At 39.6% G+C, this 15,972-nt stretch overlaps 2 protein-coding genes across 2 annotated transcripts; both read right to left on the bottom strand.

The window, feature by feature from the left end:
- Positions 1-1,052: 1,052 nt before the first annotated feature.
- On the bottom strand, positions 1,053-4,337 carry LOC132357032 (E3 ubiquitin-protein ligase RLIM-like). Its single transcript, XM_059910357.1, has 3 exons — positions 4,094-4,337; positions 1,580-2,710; positions 1,053-1,495 (listed from the first exon to the last, which is right to left on the bottom strand). Exons 1-3 carry the CDS (start codon positions 4,335-4,337, stop codon positions 1,053-1,055), a joined length of 1,818 nt encoding a protein of 605 aa, XP_059766340.1.
- A 6,331-nt stretch (positions 4,338-10,668) lies between these two features.
- LOC132357031 (serine/arginine-rich splicing factor 2-like) lies at positions 10,669-11,138 on the bottom strand. Its single transcript, XM_059910356.1, has 2 exons — positions 10,895-11,138; positions 10,669-10,844 (listed from the first exon to the last, which is right to left on the bottom strand). The coding sequence occupies exons 1-2, from the start codon at positions 11,136-11,138 to the stop codon at positions 10,669-10,671; spliced, it is 420 nt and encodes a 139-aa protein (XP_059766339.1).
- Between the last annotated feature and the right edge of the window lie 4,834 nt (positions 11,139-15,972).

The raw sequence follows: 15,972 nt of genomic DNA, 5'->3' as shown, positions 1-15,972 counted from the left end.
CCAGGAGGCTAACCTTTGTCAGCTTCATCGACCAGTCTCTCTGTGTCTTCAGGTTGGGTTTGGCTAATGTGAAGTACTGACAAGAGATGAGAAGTCAGGAGGAAAGAAGGTAAGGGTATTTATTTCCATGACCTGCCCCCTTCCAAACTTTAGGTTGGCAGTGGATGCCATTCTCTAAGGTTACGTCTCGTCGGGGGGACTCCTACTACAACTCTGAGACCTTCTGGGTTGCAGGAACGACCATCTCTCTGTGCCCCTTCAAACCTAGTGGTTGTAATACTGGCTTCTCACAGTTGCTAGCCTCAGGGTACTTCATCATCTCCTGGCTTCCCTTCATTCTTTACACACTTTAGTCTCTTCATTAAATGCTATCCCATCACTCTTTTAAAGTGTGCCATCAGTTTTTAGCTAGAACTGACTGATACATTGGTCGTGGGGAATAGGAGAAACTTTAAGGTAGTGTTAGGGAGGTGGGATAAACTGCTGTGGAGAGAGATAGGAAGAGAAGGGTTTCAAAGCTTTTTATGGCATTCTATGAATGTAACATGACTTCTTTATGTGAATGACTCTAATATAGTCTTAAATTGCCTCTTAATTATTGACATTTGGTTGGGTTTCTGTTTCTTTGCATGCACAACCAGGATTGAACAGGGCTGAGAGATGTCTGGGATTTACGTGACTAGATAATACTACTAGGATCTATCTAGATTCATTACATCATATGAAGACATTTCTCCCATGGAATCAGGAACATCCCAACCCAGTGCACATGCTAAGTTTTTATTGAAATTCAGTGAACTGCTGTGGTGTGAAGTTAATTTTTATTGTCAAATTGGACAATATTGTTTGACTTTTTAATATTTCCTTTTATGATGGAACAGAAATTGGGGAAAGCCCAATAATTCCTTCAGCAACTAGTGATTCAGTTCAGATTGTTATATATAGATTCAGGTTGTTATATTTAAGCATGAATAACTCTAAAAGTGGACATGAGGCAGGTGACTGTTGTTTGTCCGTCACTGTAACACTTTACATAGCTGAGAATTCAGATCTCAATTAGGATTTTCAGTCTCATTGGAATCCACTACTTGCCCACGACAAATAGGACAGGCAGGGTTCTCAGAGAGCCAGCGATCAATGCAGTAAATGTGATATTCATGGGAGCAAGGTAGGATGCGAAGCTTGCTGTTTTCGGTGTACTCTGTCATGCAAATGCTGCAAGCTTTTAATGCATCATTTTCATCAAAAGATCTTACAGCCAAGTTGTCAATCTGTGCTTTGCTGAGTCCTGTAGGTTGGTCTAGATCATCTTCATCTAAGTGGAAAATCTGTTCCAGATTAAGGAAGAACAAAGGGTCACTTTCATCAGATATTACTGGGCTCATTTGTCTACCCCCTTGCCTGGTCTCTGATGGTAAGTCTGATGATGAGTTAGTTTCTTCAGTGCCTTCAAATATCAGTGAGCCAATTTCTGAATTTTCATCTCTTGAGCTGGCATTGGAAATAGGACGAGAACTGGAACTAGACATACAATTGGGGCTTGAATGACAAATCAGTGTGGAACTTGAATGGGGATTATAGCTAGGATTTGAATCGGAACCAAATCTACTACTACTACTACCATTAGGACCATCGCTGTCATCTGGTGACTCTGGCCATTCCATGCTTTGACTTGGAGGTGAGACACTATGCTCTAAATTACTGTCACTGTCCATAAGGTTACTTGAGTTACTAAATTCTGTCATTGTCTGCCTTAACATGCTCTGAATTGGAACAGATGTTGTATCATCTAAGCTAGTATTTAAAATTCTACAAACGGGACTTCTGATGGTAATGACATAAGCTCTCACATCTGCCTGCTCAGAATGTGAATACATATGCCTCAGTCCTCGTTCACTTTCAGAACTGACGGTGTTGTTTGGTGTCTCAGATGTTAACTGAGTTCTACTAGCTGTGCTGTCTCTCTGAGAATATGCTCCAGAATGAACTTGTCCTACTTCAAGATTGAAGGGTATGGTCAGATATACTTCCCTCATTCCCCAAGATTCATCACTGCTGGTTGTATCTGGAGAATCTTCTCCATGAACGGCATTCCTTGTTCTAGAAGTTTCAATAAGACCACTGTTTTGCAATTCAAATCCAGTCATTTGCTGTCTCAATATTTCTTGGTGCTCAGTTCTAGAAAATCTCACATTCTCACTTACCAGAGGCTGCTCAGAAGTCTGAGATGGTATACTATGATTAAGTCTTTGTACACTTTCCCTAAGTGAACGTGGAGGCGACCAACTTTCAATTCTTGCTCTGGTTCTCGGATACTCTGGGCTCCTACTTCTTGCTCTTCTCTGACTTCTGGTAGGTGAGAATTCCACTAATGTTTCAGTTGTATCTTGTTCAGACATAGATGGTCTTGTAAATATTGATTCAGATTGTGGATTTTCCACTTGCCTTTGGCTGTCTTCCATATTTTCTCTTCTGGGAAGTCTTGCAGATGCTACATATTCATTCTCTGGATTTGGACTCCCATGATCGAGGTGAAAATTTCTTTCTAAAGTGAATCTGAACTGGTCACTTGTAGGATTAATTTGGCCCTCTTCTCTCCCAGATTGGTTTTCTCTCTGTCCACTTGTCATATTTTCAGTTTGTCCAAAACAGGTAAGCCCGTCTATTATAGAGTTGCCACTAGACACATCATCTGGAGCGTCTCCTCCATCTGTTAACAAAAAAAAACGGGGAGGGGACATGAAAGAACTACCAAAATTAGAACCATCCTAAAATAGCACTCTGAAACTTTGTTTCAAAAACAAACAAAAAATGAGAACTTAAATACTCAGATGTTTTAAACTGATTTCACATTTATAGGGTTAATATTTTATAAACGACACTGTCTAGATTTATAAGTAAAGGTAGAAAAGTTTCAATTCCATCTGAAAAAGAGTGAGCTAATCCTAGATAAACTTAGAGAATTTTTTAAAAAGGGAATCGGGAGGAAGTCTGTTTTGCAATATTTCATCATATACACAGCCCTGTGTACCAGCCCTGTGTAGGAGGAATACCAGCCCTGTGTAGGAGGAATGTCAAGAGACTTTTTTTTCAGTCCACTGTCAAAACACTAATGCAATTCAACAAGGTAAACACCAGTTAAGGTACAATGCTAGTATTTTAGTTCAATTGACATTATCGTCTAATTTTCATTAGTCTCCAACATTACTATTTCTAGGCTCTTCACTTATGTGCTTTTGATAATAGATAAGCTGTTTTAAAATATAAGATTATTGCGCAAACATAAACAAGTTTTATAGGTTTAAAAGTATTTGAATTTTGAATACTTCTTAATGTTACCAAGATTTTTCATTGACATTAAATTGAAGGTCAGATCAAATGAATAGACTGAACCCAGCATGGTACATATGAGACCATATTCAAGAACCAAAGTATTACAGTCTCCTCTTCATTAGACAGTAACATCCTCTACTTCACACTGGGAGAGAAGGCACCAGACCTGAGGTTTGAGCACGGCTTCTCAGCCTCAGCACTGTTGACATTTCGGTGCTGGACAGTTCTTTGTTTGGGGAGCTGTCCTGTGCATTGTGGGATATTTGGCAGCACCCCTGGCCTGTGCCCACTAGATGCTAGGGACACCCATGCCTCCCCTGCGACAACCAAAAATATCTCTAGCCATCGTCAAATGTCCCCAGGTGTTGGAGAGAGCAAAATTGTCCCCGGTTGAGAACCACTTGATTAGAATATGAAATATTTCTGTTTGCTTTTTTTACATGTCTATGTAGAAAAAATAATTCAGGAAGCAGGAGGGACTTTCAATCGAGGTAGAAAACCAAGAAAAGTACAAATAGGCCACTTCACACTGTTTCCCAATTAAAACAACCCAAATGTGAATCAGGAAACCAAACAAACATACCTTGACGTTCTCACCAAAAATCAAGTAAATGCCAGTTCTTTTTATGAGAAGTTACTCACCAAATTAATTTATGTCACTTCTGTATAATTAGCTACTATGTACTATGATGAAGTTACTATTTACTATGATGAAGTTCCTTGTTCATCCCATCCTATTCCCTCCAAAAGCAAAGTATACCTGTATTTTCATCTGAGTCTTGTGGTGGGTTTTCTTTAAGTAGCTGCAGTCTTCTCAGCAACTCTTCTTCTGTACTTTCACCTGGAGTGCCTAGAAGATTGTTGTCTCTCATAAGTTTGTAATCTTCTTCACTCAGACTGTTGACAAGCCTGAAGAAATCTTCTTCCCGAACCAGTCGGTCCGTTTGACTTATGCGCTGGGCCGGAACTCCATCTCCTTCATCGTCGGAATCCGAGTTTTCCATCTTAGTAAACAAGTAGAAAATGATCTGAAATTCACGACATAGTGTTGAAATTCACCAGCGGCCGTTTAGTGTTCTTCGCTTTCTACCTCCTGCCAGAGTGTCCGGTGCCGGTTCCGGTTCCGACTCGGTCGGATGACCGTCCGCACAGGTTCCTCCCTTCTCCCGTCCCCGACTCAGTTCTGTAGCCGCCTGGTGACGCAACAGGTGGGAGCCGCCTCTGTCCCAGAACTTGCTAGACGTTGCCTAGGTATCCATTATCTTCCCCGCTGTTACCGGGTAGGGACTGGATTCAGGTTAGGTTTCATTTCATTGAAAACCAGCCAGTATTACTGAGGGTTTCTGGTGTACCAAGCACCGTCCTTCACCTCGTTTCACCCACACGAGCCTATTCTCAGGTTTTCAGGAGGCGTCTTCAGGCTCTGATATGCTCTATTTATTCGTTACCTTACATGTGACTGCCTTCTTCAAAATGCCATGCCAAAGTCAGCCTAGTTAAATGCAGCAGTTCTCATTTTCAGGTGCCCAGGGACCCCTCCGCCTTTTCTCCTCATGAATTTCTCCAATCATAGACTCTCACTAAGAAAGCCCACAATTTGTGATAATTTACCAGGGCCCTAGCTGAGTCTCTTTAGAGTGTCCTCTCCCTTTTAACTGTTAATGGCTTCGTCTTGCATTATACGGCCCTTCAATCTTGTTTCAAACAAACCAACAGGAAACACCAAAACTCTGGCAGGCTTTTCTGCTCAGCCAGGGAATTCCTTCTCCACAAAAGCATCAGGTTCATTTTTGTCCTCCTTTCTCATAAATATTATAAATCTTACTTAAAGAAAACTAGCCAGAACATCACAGGAACTTTTAAGACAGATACATAATAGTTACTTTGTCTGCCACAAGGAGTACTGACTTTGCTGATTTTGTTGCATGTATATAACCTGGAAGGCTTGGTGAAAATAAAATAATGCTCATTTGCAGTGCTATCTGAAGGAGACCTCTAAGAGCTTCTGGACTCATTAATATTACCAGCCCCACTTAACACTTGTTTAGGAGCTCTTTGTTCAACTTATTCATGTAAAGACAAGATTTGGCTGCTGAATTTGAGACTTTATTCAATTTGACTTATTTAATCATTAATCCATCCAACATAAACTGGGTCAGTTATTGCCTCAGCGGCTAGAGATATGTCAATTGTTGAAGCAGTTTGTACTCCCAAGTAATTCACACACCAGGTGAGGGAAACGCCACATGGAAACTATCAAAGTACAGTATATTTTATCATAGATTTATATATGCAGTATTGTGTACGTACAGAGAACTGTGTAGCAATTATTTAATGGGAGTTGGGAAATGTTTCACAGAGGTATTATATATAAATCTGAATCTTTAAATATAATTATACTTTCTATAGATGGAAAGTGGCAGTTATGTGTTGCTAGAGAAAGACTATGTCAGATGGAAGAAGTAGACTTGAAAGACCTTGGCTTGTTTGGGCAACTGTGGCCACAGTTTGGGGGTTGGGTGGAAATGTGGAGTTAATCTCAGAAAGAATACTTGACAAAAACGATAAGTTGAGTTTTGATTTTTTTCATGTAAGAAATAGGACACTGATTAAGATGTTTTGGTATTTTTTTGAGAACAAGCAGTAGATTTTATTTGTGTCTGCTTAGCGTCCCCTTAACATACTTATGCTAATAGCATCCTGATTTTCATGGGGGAAAAACCCATTCTACAGTCTTAGTCCACTTGGTTTAGGTTTAGCTGAATTCACTGCCATGGCTAGAGGAGAGGACACATGATGCAGCCATGTCCAATCAGTATACCTCAAATCGGTTACGGTAATTGGTTTAAGCATGGGCATGTGACCGAAAGTACATTTAAGAGTTAAATCTGAGATGTTGCGAGAAATCATTTTCCACTGCGGTTGCTAAGCTGGTAGGATATAAACCTGAAGATGCTTGTGGCTATGTCATGTCCCAAGAATGAGGAACATTGACATAAAGAGACAGAGGAAAACCATAATGGAGAAAGAGCAAGATACCTGAGGAAAAATTTGGGAAATACCTGAAGCTAGATGTGCCTTAAGATTTTTAGATCTGTAAAACAACGTATTTCATTTTTAAAATGTAAGCCTGTGAAAGATTCCTGCCACTTATCATTGGAAGGCTCCTAAGAGTTGTAACGGGAGAGCCATATGATTGGTGATGTAATCAGACGTCAAAAAGTAATTTGATACAGGGCAGGGGGTCAGGGAATGAGTGAAATATGTGTGGGAGATTAAGTGGTACAAACCTCCAATTACAAAATAAAGGAGTCAAGGGAATGAAATGTACACTGTGGAGAATATAGTCAATAGTAATGTAATATCTTTGTATGGTGACAGATGGTAACTAGACTTGTGATCATCTTATAATGTACAGAAATATCTAATCACTATGTTGTGCACCAGTGACTAACATAGTGTTGTAGGCCAAGTATACGTCAAAAGACAAACAAACAAACTAAGAGAAAAAGAGATCAGATTTGTGGTTACCAGAGGTGGGTGGGGACGTTGGATGAAGGTGGTCAAAAGGTACAAACTTCTAGTTACAAGATGAATAAGTATAGGGATGTAATGTATAACATGATTAATATAATTAAGACTGCTGTATGTTGCATATGAAAGTTGTTAAGAGTAAATCCTAAGAGTTCTCATTACAAGGAAAAAATATTTTTTTCTTTTTCTTTTATTTTGTATCTATACGAGGTCATGGATGTGTGCTAAACTTATTGTGGTCATCATTTCATGATGTATGTAAGTGTAGGGGAACAGAACTTGCCACTGCAAAATGTTCCTTTGGTATGCAGATGATTTCAAGCTGAAAAAAAATCTAGGCCCAAAAGTCTCAGGAAGAAACTTTGACCTTGCTCCTAACCGCCTAAAAAAGTTTAGATAGAGGGCCAGTCATTCCCCACTAGAGCTATCACCAGAGATATCTGCAAAGACTACGGGCTGGTAGTGGTAGGAGAAACTCAGCAGGGCCTAGAGATCAGAGTCCACTCTGTGTCCCTCGTCTCTCTACACGGCCCATCTACCAAACATTTGCTTTTCCATCTTCATGTAAATCACCTCGCTCCCATTTGAAGTCTCAAACAGTACCCACAGCATCCTCTTTTGTTTTTAGCCGAAGATGATATTTCAGGTGAGGGTTTCAGCCATACTGGTCATTCAGTTTTCCTGGGTCTCTCCCATATGTACATGTTATTAAACTTTGTTTGATTTTCTCCTGTTAATCTGTCTCATGTTAATTTAATTCTTAGACCAGCCAGAAAAATCTAGAAGGGTAAAGGAAAATTTCTTATTGCCCAACATAAGTCAAATCATTATGCTGTACGGTAAGTCCCCTACAAAGGAACGAATTCCATTCCGAGAGCGCGTTCATAAGTCCAATTTGTTCGTTAAGTCCAACAAAGTTAGCCTAGGTACCCAATGAACACAATCGGCTATATAGTACTGTACTGTAATAGGTTTATAATACTTTTCACACAAATAATACATGAAAAACAAACAAAAAAGTAAAACATTTTTAATCTTACAGTACAGTACCTTGAAAAGCTCAGTAGTACAGTACAACAGCTGGCATACAGGGGCTGGCATTGACTGAACGGGCAAGAAGAGTTACTGACGGGAGGAGGGAGAGGAGGTGGGAGATGGTGGAGCTGAGGGATCGCCAGCAATAGGAGACGGAGGGCAAGCTGCAATTTCACTCGCGCCTGACGTTGATGGCACAGGTTTGGTTCCTTGCTGGTTTCAATTCTGTCTCCCCTTTTGAAAAAACAATCCAGTGATGTCTGCGTAGTAGCTCTTCTTTTCTTGCCATAGATGATGACACAGTAGTACTGGATTGCATTCTGAATGGCTGCTGCAACCTTTGTGTACTGTTCTATGTTTGGATCCTATGCCTCAAAAACTAACCGTGCCTCCTCAAATAAAGAAAATCCCCTTGCCATTTCCTGCATCGTGAATCTCTTTGGTTCTTTAGTTACTTCTTCTTCCTCTTGTCTCTCTTCATCGTTTCTCTGGGCTGCCAATTCCATCTTTTCGCCTCGCTCCACTCTCTCAATTATTTTCAGTTTTGTTTCCATCGTTATCACTGCTTCTTAGCAGTACCAGCTACATCATCGCTGCTTTTATGCTTGCTTCCGGACATCCTGGGCTTGAAATAAAGATACTGTACTACTGTATTCTATACAGTACTGTAAAGCACACAAAAGCACAACCACTTGTAGAGGATGCACGCACATGACAGTGTACACCAGACATGTGAACTAACTTACGTGATTGGACATGTGACCACACGTTCGCATATTTGACCTTTCACAACTTGAAGGTTCGTGTGTAGGGGACTTACTGTATGCCTTAAACTTCGACAGTGCTAAATGTCAAGTATATCTCCATAAAACTGTAAGGAAAAAAAACAAGTGATTTACAATAAAGTTGCCATGTAAAACTTCCTTGCTTTTGTCCATTCTATAAAGTTAACATGTTTATACAATTTAAGTTTAATTGGATTTAGTTTTTATGAAAAAATAAGCAAACAGAATTTTTCTGTCATTTATTTGTTTAATAAGTATTTATTAGGCTTTGAAATTCTGTAAAGTTGAAGGAAATGAACATTTTCATTTGATTATGAATGAAATGTGGTTATGACATATAATGTTAACATTGTGAATAAATTTCCTACTTCTTTGTACCATGAGGTCCTTTCAAAATGTCCCTATTTTTGTATGTGTTTCATTTATTATACAATGTATTCTGATACCTTGGCCCGGTAATACTCATTTAATTCTCATGTGAAGAGAAAATATCCCGAGGTAAAGTACCACTGAACACTTGGCTTATATTAAGAAACAGAATGGTCCTGGTGGGAACTAAAATGTCTTTCACAGATAACCTTACCAATGAGTCAGATAATGTTATGTGACCAGTTAGCTCCCTGGTGGGATTTTTAGGATGCCTAAATTTAGCAAAGTCTTAGTGTGAGTAAGTGTGTACTTATGTGTGTTCTTGCATGTATATGTGTGGTGTATTTAAAAAGTTTTAACAGATGTTTGGTTAGGTTAATGACCATTGGCTTAGGTGTGGTTTCTGGATACTAGTAATAGGTCTATTTCACTGAAGTTTTGAAAGCTCCTCTACAGTGTGAACATACTTTATCTAGAACTTTGAATTCCTGTAACACTATAGTTATGGTCTAATTTAAAGTCTTGTTTTTAATATTTGTTCTATGCATAAACAAAAAGATACAGCATGTTGTTAGCACTTAGAAAGTTACAATTTACTTCTTAACATTTTTCATATTTAAGTTCGTAACTGAAGATGGTCAGATTGACCACTTTGGGAGTGAAAGGAAAAAATAAAGGCATATTTACTTTTAAGTTCACCTGCTAGATGTGCTCACTGTATGCCCTGTTACATATGCAAGGCCAGGGTGACTGGAAGTGCAATTGTCAGGCTTTTTCATAAACTGGATAACCATTTGTTTCTGCGCAGCACGTTACCTTTACATAGGAGCAATAAGGAGAAAAGGTGGAAGAGGCAAGCATTCTGCGCTACAAAACACCACCTTTAACAGCTAACAAGCATTACTCAGCTGCTGTACAGCTGTGTCTAGTGCACTTAAAAATACATAAGAGATTAGAACTATGTTTGATAAATAATCCTTTAAAAATAAATTCTTTTCACCTTAAATGTCTCTCTACCAGTGCAGGTCCAGATTACCATTTAAACCCGAAGGTAAACAGCACATGTAAATGAATTTATAATAACTTCAAGGAGGTCTTTATTTTTAAAAGAATGATGGCAACGATGAGTCAATCACTAGACAGTTTTTGACTACTCAAAAAGAAAAGGCTGCACACATTTTCTTAAGTCAGGAGGGCCACAGATTAGATAACAATCGGTTTACTTTCAAACAAAATGCAGTAAAGAGAAATGAATTTTTACCTCTAGTATTCAAACCAATAATAGCTTGAAGTTGTTCACCTCACTAACTTAGAAGATAGTTGAATAACAGCGACAAAATACCATACAAGATGAGGTTTACCACTTGAGGCAAAACGTAAAACAAGTAAAGAGTTATACAACATGCTAAAGAATAACCTTTTCAACAGCTAGTGGCTTATTCCAAGGACTCTTTGATCGCCTGAGAACGTTGCTCCCCTCCCTTCCCCCCAAGTCCTCAGGTTGTTTGCTAATGACTCATTATCCTAATGGGGCACCGCTCCTTCCTCTTTAGGAAACTCGGAGGGATTTTTCAATTGTGATCAGGCCTTGCGCGTTTTTCTGGTGTAAGGCTTATGGATCTAGACCTGGACGTGGTTGCTGAGGAAGATCTGGACCCAGAGGGGGACTTGGACTTGGAACTTCGAGTAGATCTGGACCTAGAGGTTGATGGAGATCTATCATCAGAGCAAGATGGAGACTTCGCATGGCTGAAGGGAGATCGACGCTGAGGTCAAGATCAGCTCCTGCTGCTGGAACGACAGTGGCGAGGAAGCCTTGGGCTGCGGCTCTGGGTGGCCATCCAGCACGATCCCGTCGAGGGCATCCATGGCGTCCTCGGCGTGGCGCTTGTCGTGGAAGCGAACGACAGCAAAGCCACGGGGCTCTTCGGTGAAGCGGTCCCACGGGATGTACACGTCGCCAACGCGCCCAGACTTCTCAAAGACGCGCCTCAGGGTGTTGGGTGAGGTGCGATAGGTCAGATTGTCCACCTTGGGGGAGATCATGCCGTCCGCGTTGGGAGAAGGGCGGCTGTAACTCATGGCCTTTGCGTGCTCAGCTGGGGCCCCGCGAACTGAATGCTGTCTGAGCAAGCGGCAGTCTGACAAGGCTGAGAGCACGGATAAAAGTACATACATATAGATATAATTATGTGATGAAGTACATGGCAATGCTGATTCACGTATGCTAGAAACATTTGTCTACTTTAGAGACAAAAAAAAACCAAACAAATCATGAACAGAGAGGGTGATTCAGTAATACTAACAGGCGAGGAGAACATGAGAGCCACCTACAGGGTGTGAACTGTAATCAGAAACTCAATATGGGTCCCTTGTTCTGCTTGAAAAAAATAAGAGTCAAAGTTGTCCTGATCTGTGATTCCAGATTATATAATTGAATATAACTCAGCTTACTAAAATTAAACTTTCTCATTAATTAACCAGATATACTTTCTGATGGAGTAAGTTCATTTGATGTGACTTTCATTAAAAAAATTTTTAGAATGAATATTTCATCAAATTGTTGACAAGGCATCTTTTCTTATGTATCATGTCCATGGGACTCTAAGAAATGAGCTTGACAATGATAGGGGTAGAAAATAGTATTCCATTAAGTATTTCTCACCTGCAGTGAACATTGTGTGCTCTTCACAAGCGGCAGGGAGGGGGAAATTTCCCCCTCTACCCCTCTTGAGTTCTTGTGGCTGGTCTAATAAGAAAACTGGCACAAGGCAGATTAACAGGAGAAAAAGAAACACGTTTTAATTCTTGCGCACAGAAGTCTCATAGAGATGGGACCTAAGGAGTAGCCAAAGCAGGAAGGAAGCTTTTATACTTTTTAGATAAACGATAAATTTGTGAGGAAGTGACAGGGCAAAGAAACTTAGGCTTTTGGTGCTTAATTAGTGAAAAATCTAAACAGAGTTTGGGCTTGGGGTAGTCAGTTAAAGAAGTAATAAGGTTTGTTGATACAGGCTTCTCTGCCTGAATTCCCTGTCTCTGGCGATAAGGTTGTCCTTCTGCCTCCAGATGCAGGGAGAGCACCTTTCACATGAGAGATTTATCTCCTGCTTTCAGAGGGACAGAGAAGAAGTATCTTGTGTCCCTTTTGTACTGGCTGTTTCTTAAGTAACTTTAATTTAAAATAATCAATATGCCATTGATTGGCATTGTTGGGCCCCAACAAAAGCCACAACATCTTCTGCACGTTATTAATTCCTATGTATGTGCTCTGATTATCCACTACCGCATAACAACCTACATCAAAATTTAGTGGCTGAAACAAATTTATCATTATTTTATCTCATAATTCTAAGACACTGGAATCCAGGCAGGGAACAGTAGGGCTTCTTTCTTCATTTTATTAGCTGAATTAGCTAAGGAGAGACTGGGACGGCTCTTTTGGAACTACTGGGTGTTGGCTGGTTCCCATCTCCCACCCCCCACCCCCCTTTTCAGAGCCAGTCCATGTAGTCTGGTAGATTTTTTTTTTTTCAACCCTCGCTTGCAATTGATCCACACCTTTGAAAATGTCTTTCCAGAGACTTCCCTGGTGGAGCAGTGGATAAGACTCCACACTCCCAGTTCAGGGGGCTGGGGTTCAATCTCTGGTCAGGGAACTAGAAAAAAAAATTATTTTTTTAGAATTTTATTTTATTTACTTTTTATACAGCAGGTTCTTATTAGTCATCCATTTTATACACATCAGTGTATACATGTCAATCCCAATCTCCCAATTCATCCCACCACCACCATCCCCCACCACTTTCCCCCCTTGGTGTCCATATGTTTGTTCTCTACATCTGTGTCTCTATTTCTGCCCTGCAAACTGGTTCATCTGTACCATTTTTCTAGGTTCCACATATATACATTAATATACGATATTTGTTTTTCTCTTTCTGACTTACTTCACTCTGTATGACAGTCTCTAGATCCATCCATGTCTCTACGAGTAACCCAATTTTGTTCCTTCTTATGGCTGAGTAATATTCCATTGTATATATGTACCACATCTTCTTTATCCATTTGTCTGTTGATGGGCATTTAGTTTGCTTCCATGACCTGGCTATTGTAAATAGTGCTGCAATGAACATTGGGGTGCATGTGTCTTTTTGAATTATGGTTTTCTCAGGGTATATGCCCAGTAGTGGGATTGCTGGGTCATATGGTAATTCTACTTTTAGTTTTTTAGGGAACCTCCATACTGTTCTCCATAGTGGCTGTATCAATTTACCTTCCCACCAACAGTGCAAGAGGGTTCCCTTTTCTCCACACCCTCTCCAGCATTCGTTGTTTGTAGATTTTCTGATGATGCCCATTCTGGCTGGTGTGAGGTGATACCTCATTGTAGTCTTGATTTGCATTTCTCTAATAATTGGTGATGTTGAGCATCTTTTCATGTGCTTCTTGGCCATCTGTATGTCTTCTTTGGAGAAATGTCTATATAGGCCTTCTGCCCATTTTTGGATTGGGTTGTTTGTTTTCTTAATATTGAGCTGCATGAGCTGTTTATATATTTTGGAGATTAATCCTTTGTCCATTGATTCGTTTGCAAGTATTTTCTCCCATTCTGAGGGTTGTCTTTTCGTCTTGTTTGTAGTTTCCTTTGCTTTGCAAAAGATTTTAAGTTTCATTAGGTCCCCTTTGTTTGTTTTTATTTCAGTTACTCTAGGAGGTGGATCAAAAAAGATCTTGCTGTGATTTATGTCAAAGAGTGTTCTTCCTAGGTTTTCCTCTAAGAGTTTTATAGTGTCCAGTCTTACATTTAGGTCTCAAATCCATTTTGAGTTTATTTTTGTGTATGGTGTTAGGGAGTGTTCTAATTTCATTCTTTTACATGTAGCTGTCCAGTTTTCCTAGCACCACTTATTGAAGAGACTGTCTTTTCTCCATTGTATATCTTTGCCTCCTTTGTCATAGATTAGTTGACCATAGGTGTGTGGGTTTATCTCTGGGCTTTCTACGCTGTTCCATTGATCTATATTTCTGTTTTTGTGCCAGTACCATACTGTCTTGATTACTGTAGCTTTGTAGTATAGTCTGAAGTCTGGGATCCTGATTCCTCCAGCTCCGTTTTTCTTTTTCAAGACTGCTTTGGCTATTTGGGGTCTTTTGTGTCTCCATACAAATTTTAAGATTTTTTGTTCTAGTTCTGTAAAAAATGCCATTGGTAATTTGATAGGGATTGCACTGAATCTGTAGATTGCTTTGGGCAGTATAGTCATTTACACAATGTTGATTCTTCCAATACAAGAACATGGTATATCTCTCCATCTGTTTGTATCATCTTTAATTTCTTTCATCAGCATCCTATAGTTTTCTGAGTACAGGTCTTTTACCTCCTTAGGTACGTTTATTCCTAGGTATTTTATTCTTTTTGTTGCAATGGTGAATGGGATTGTTTCCCTAATTTCTCTTTCTGAACTTTCATTGTTAGTGTATAGAAATGCAAGAGATTTCTATGCGTTAATTTTGTATCCTGCAACTTTACCAAATTCATTGATTAGCTCTAGTAGTTTTCTGGTGACATCCTTAGGATTCTCTATGTATAGTATCATGTCATCTGCAAACAGGGACAGTTTTACTTCTTCTTTTCCAATTTGTATTCCTTTTATTTCTTTTTCTTCTCTGATTGCCATGGCTAGGACTTCCAAAACTGTGTTGAATAATAGTGGTGAGAGTGGACATCCTTGTCTTGTTCCTGATCCTGATCTTAGAGCAAATGCTTTCAGTTTTTCACCGAGAGTGATGTTTGCTGTGGGTTTGTCATATATGGCCTTTATTATGTTGAGGTAGGTTTCCTCTATGCCCCCTTTCTGGAGAGTTTTTATCATAAATGGGTGTTGAATTTTGTCAAAAGCTTTTTCTGCCTCTATTGAGATGATCATATGGTTTTTCTTCAATTTGTTAATATGGTGTATCACACTGATTGATTTGTGTATATTGAAGGATCCTTGCATCCCTGGGATAAATCCCTAGTCTGGCAGATTTCTACTGTATTTAGATTTCTTACAAAATGGTCAGGTTTATAAGAGACCATAGTAGAAGCATCAGTCCTCTTAAAGGCTAGGCCTAGGCCAGTATATAGTATCAGTTCTGCATCACTTGTATGATATTCCATTGGTTAAAGCAACCATAGGCCAGACCAGGTTCAAAAGAAAGGATAAAAGAATCTCTCAGTGAAAGAAGTGTGAAGGATTTGCAGCCATCTTTAATCTACCACAGTCAATCCCCTGGGCAGATAATATTTACATTTTTCTCACATGAAAAAGTACATTCACCCCCTTTCAAGACCACTAAACTCTTATTTCCTTATGATAATGTATGAACGTCCAGGACTTTGTCATCTTAATTAGGTCTAGAAATAGAAGAGACTCTTAAGGTGCATTTCCTTGAGTTTTATTCCTCTTAAATAGAATACCTGGGAAATAAAAAGACAGGTTATCTGCCCTCCTCACATCTATATATACAATATTGAGATAGGCATAGGATAGCATTAGTTGACAGTTCTATTCAAGAGAAGGAATAGTTCACAGTAATTCTAAAATTCTACTGACTGCATGATTCCAGTTTCTTGGTTTAAGGCCCAGGCTTGTTCCTTGGGTCACCAATTGGTCCTGTAATATCTTAATTCAGCCTTCTGAGTCATCCTATCTTCATTAAGTGGTCCGTGTTTGTAGCTGAGTAGCTTTCTTAGTGTTCTTCCTGTGTGCAAAACTTTGAGGGTACCAAGAATTCTTCTCATTCTGAACTGTGTCTGTCCCTTTTAGTCTAAGCTCATGGTGCTTCTAATAGCACAGATTCTCCATCTCTCTCTCTCTCTTTCCCTCTCTCCCTCTCCCCCCACCACCATCTGTTGGGTTGCTTATGATTCTTT

Source organism: Balaenoptera ricei, chromosome X, assembly GCF_028023285.1.
Source record: "Balaenoptera ricei isolate mBalRic1 chromosome X, mBalRic1.hap2, whole genome shotgun sequence".
Lineage (NCBI taxonomy): Eukaryota > Metazoa > Chordata > Mammalia > Artiodactyla > Balaenopteridae > Balaenoptera > Balaenoptera ricei.
Note: the sequence above shows the minus strand (reverse complement) of the source record. Positions and strands in the feature narration are given on the sequence as shown.

What these genes read in the sequence shown, in the direction of transcription:
- LOC132357032 (XM_059910357.1), bottom strand. Translation starts at nt 4,337, where the DNA reads ATGGAAAACTCGGATTCCGACGATGAAGGAGATGGAGTTCCGGCCCAG. An exon ending in AGACTCAGATGAAAATACAG is followed by an intron (nt 2,711 to 4,093) that starts GTATACTTTGCT and finishes TTTTGTTAACAG; the next exon opens with ATGGAGGAGACGCTCCAGAT. An exon ending in TTCCGATTCAAATCCTAGCT is followed by an intron (nt 1,496 to 1,579) that starts ATAATCCCCATT and finishes CTATTTCCAATG; the next exon opens with CCAGCTCAAGAGATGAAAAT.
- LOC132357031 (XM_059910356.1), bottom strand. Translation starts at nt 11,138, where the DNA reads ATGAGTTACAGCCGCCCTTCTCCCAACGCGGACGGCATGATCTCCCCC. An exon ending in CGACGGGATCGTGCTGGATG is followed by an intron (nt 10,845 to 10,894) that starts GCCACCCAGAGC and finishes TCGTTCCAGCAG; the next exon opens with CAGGAGCTGATCTTGACCTC.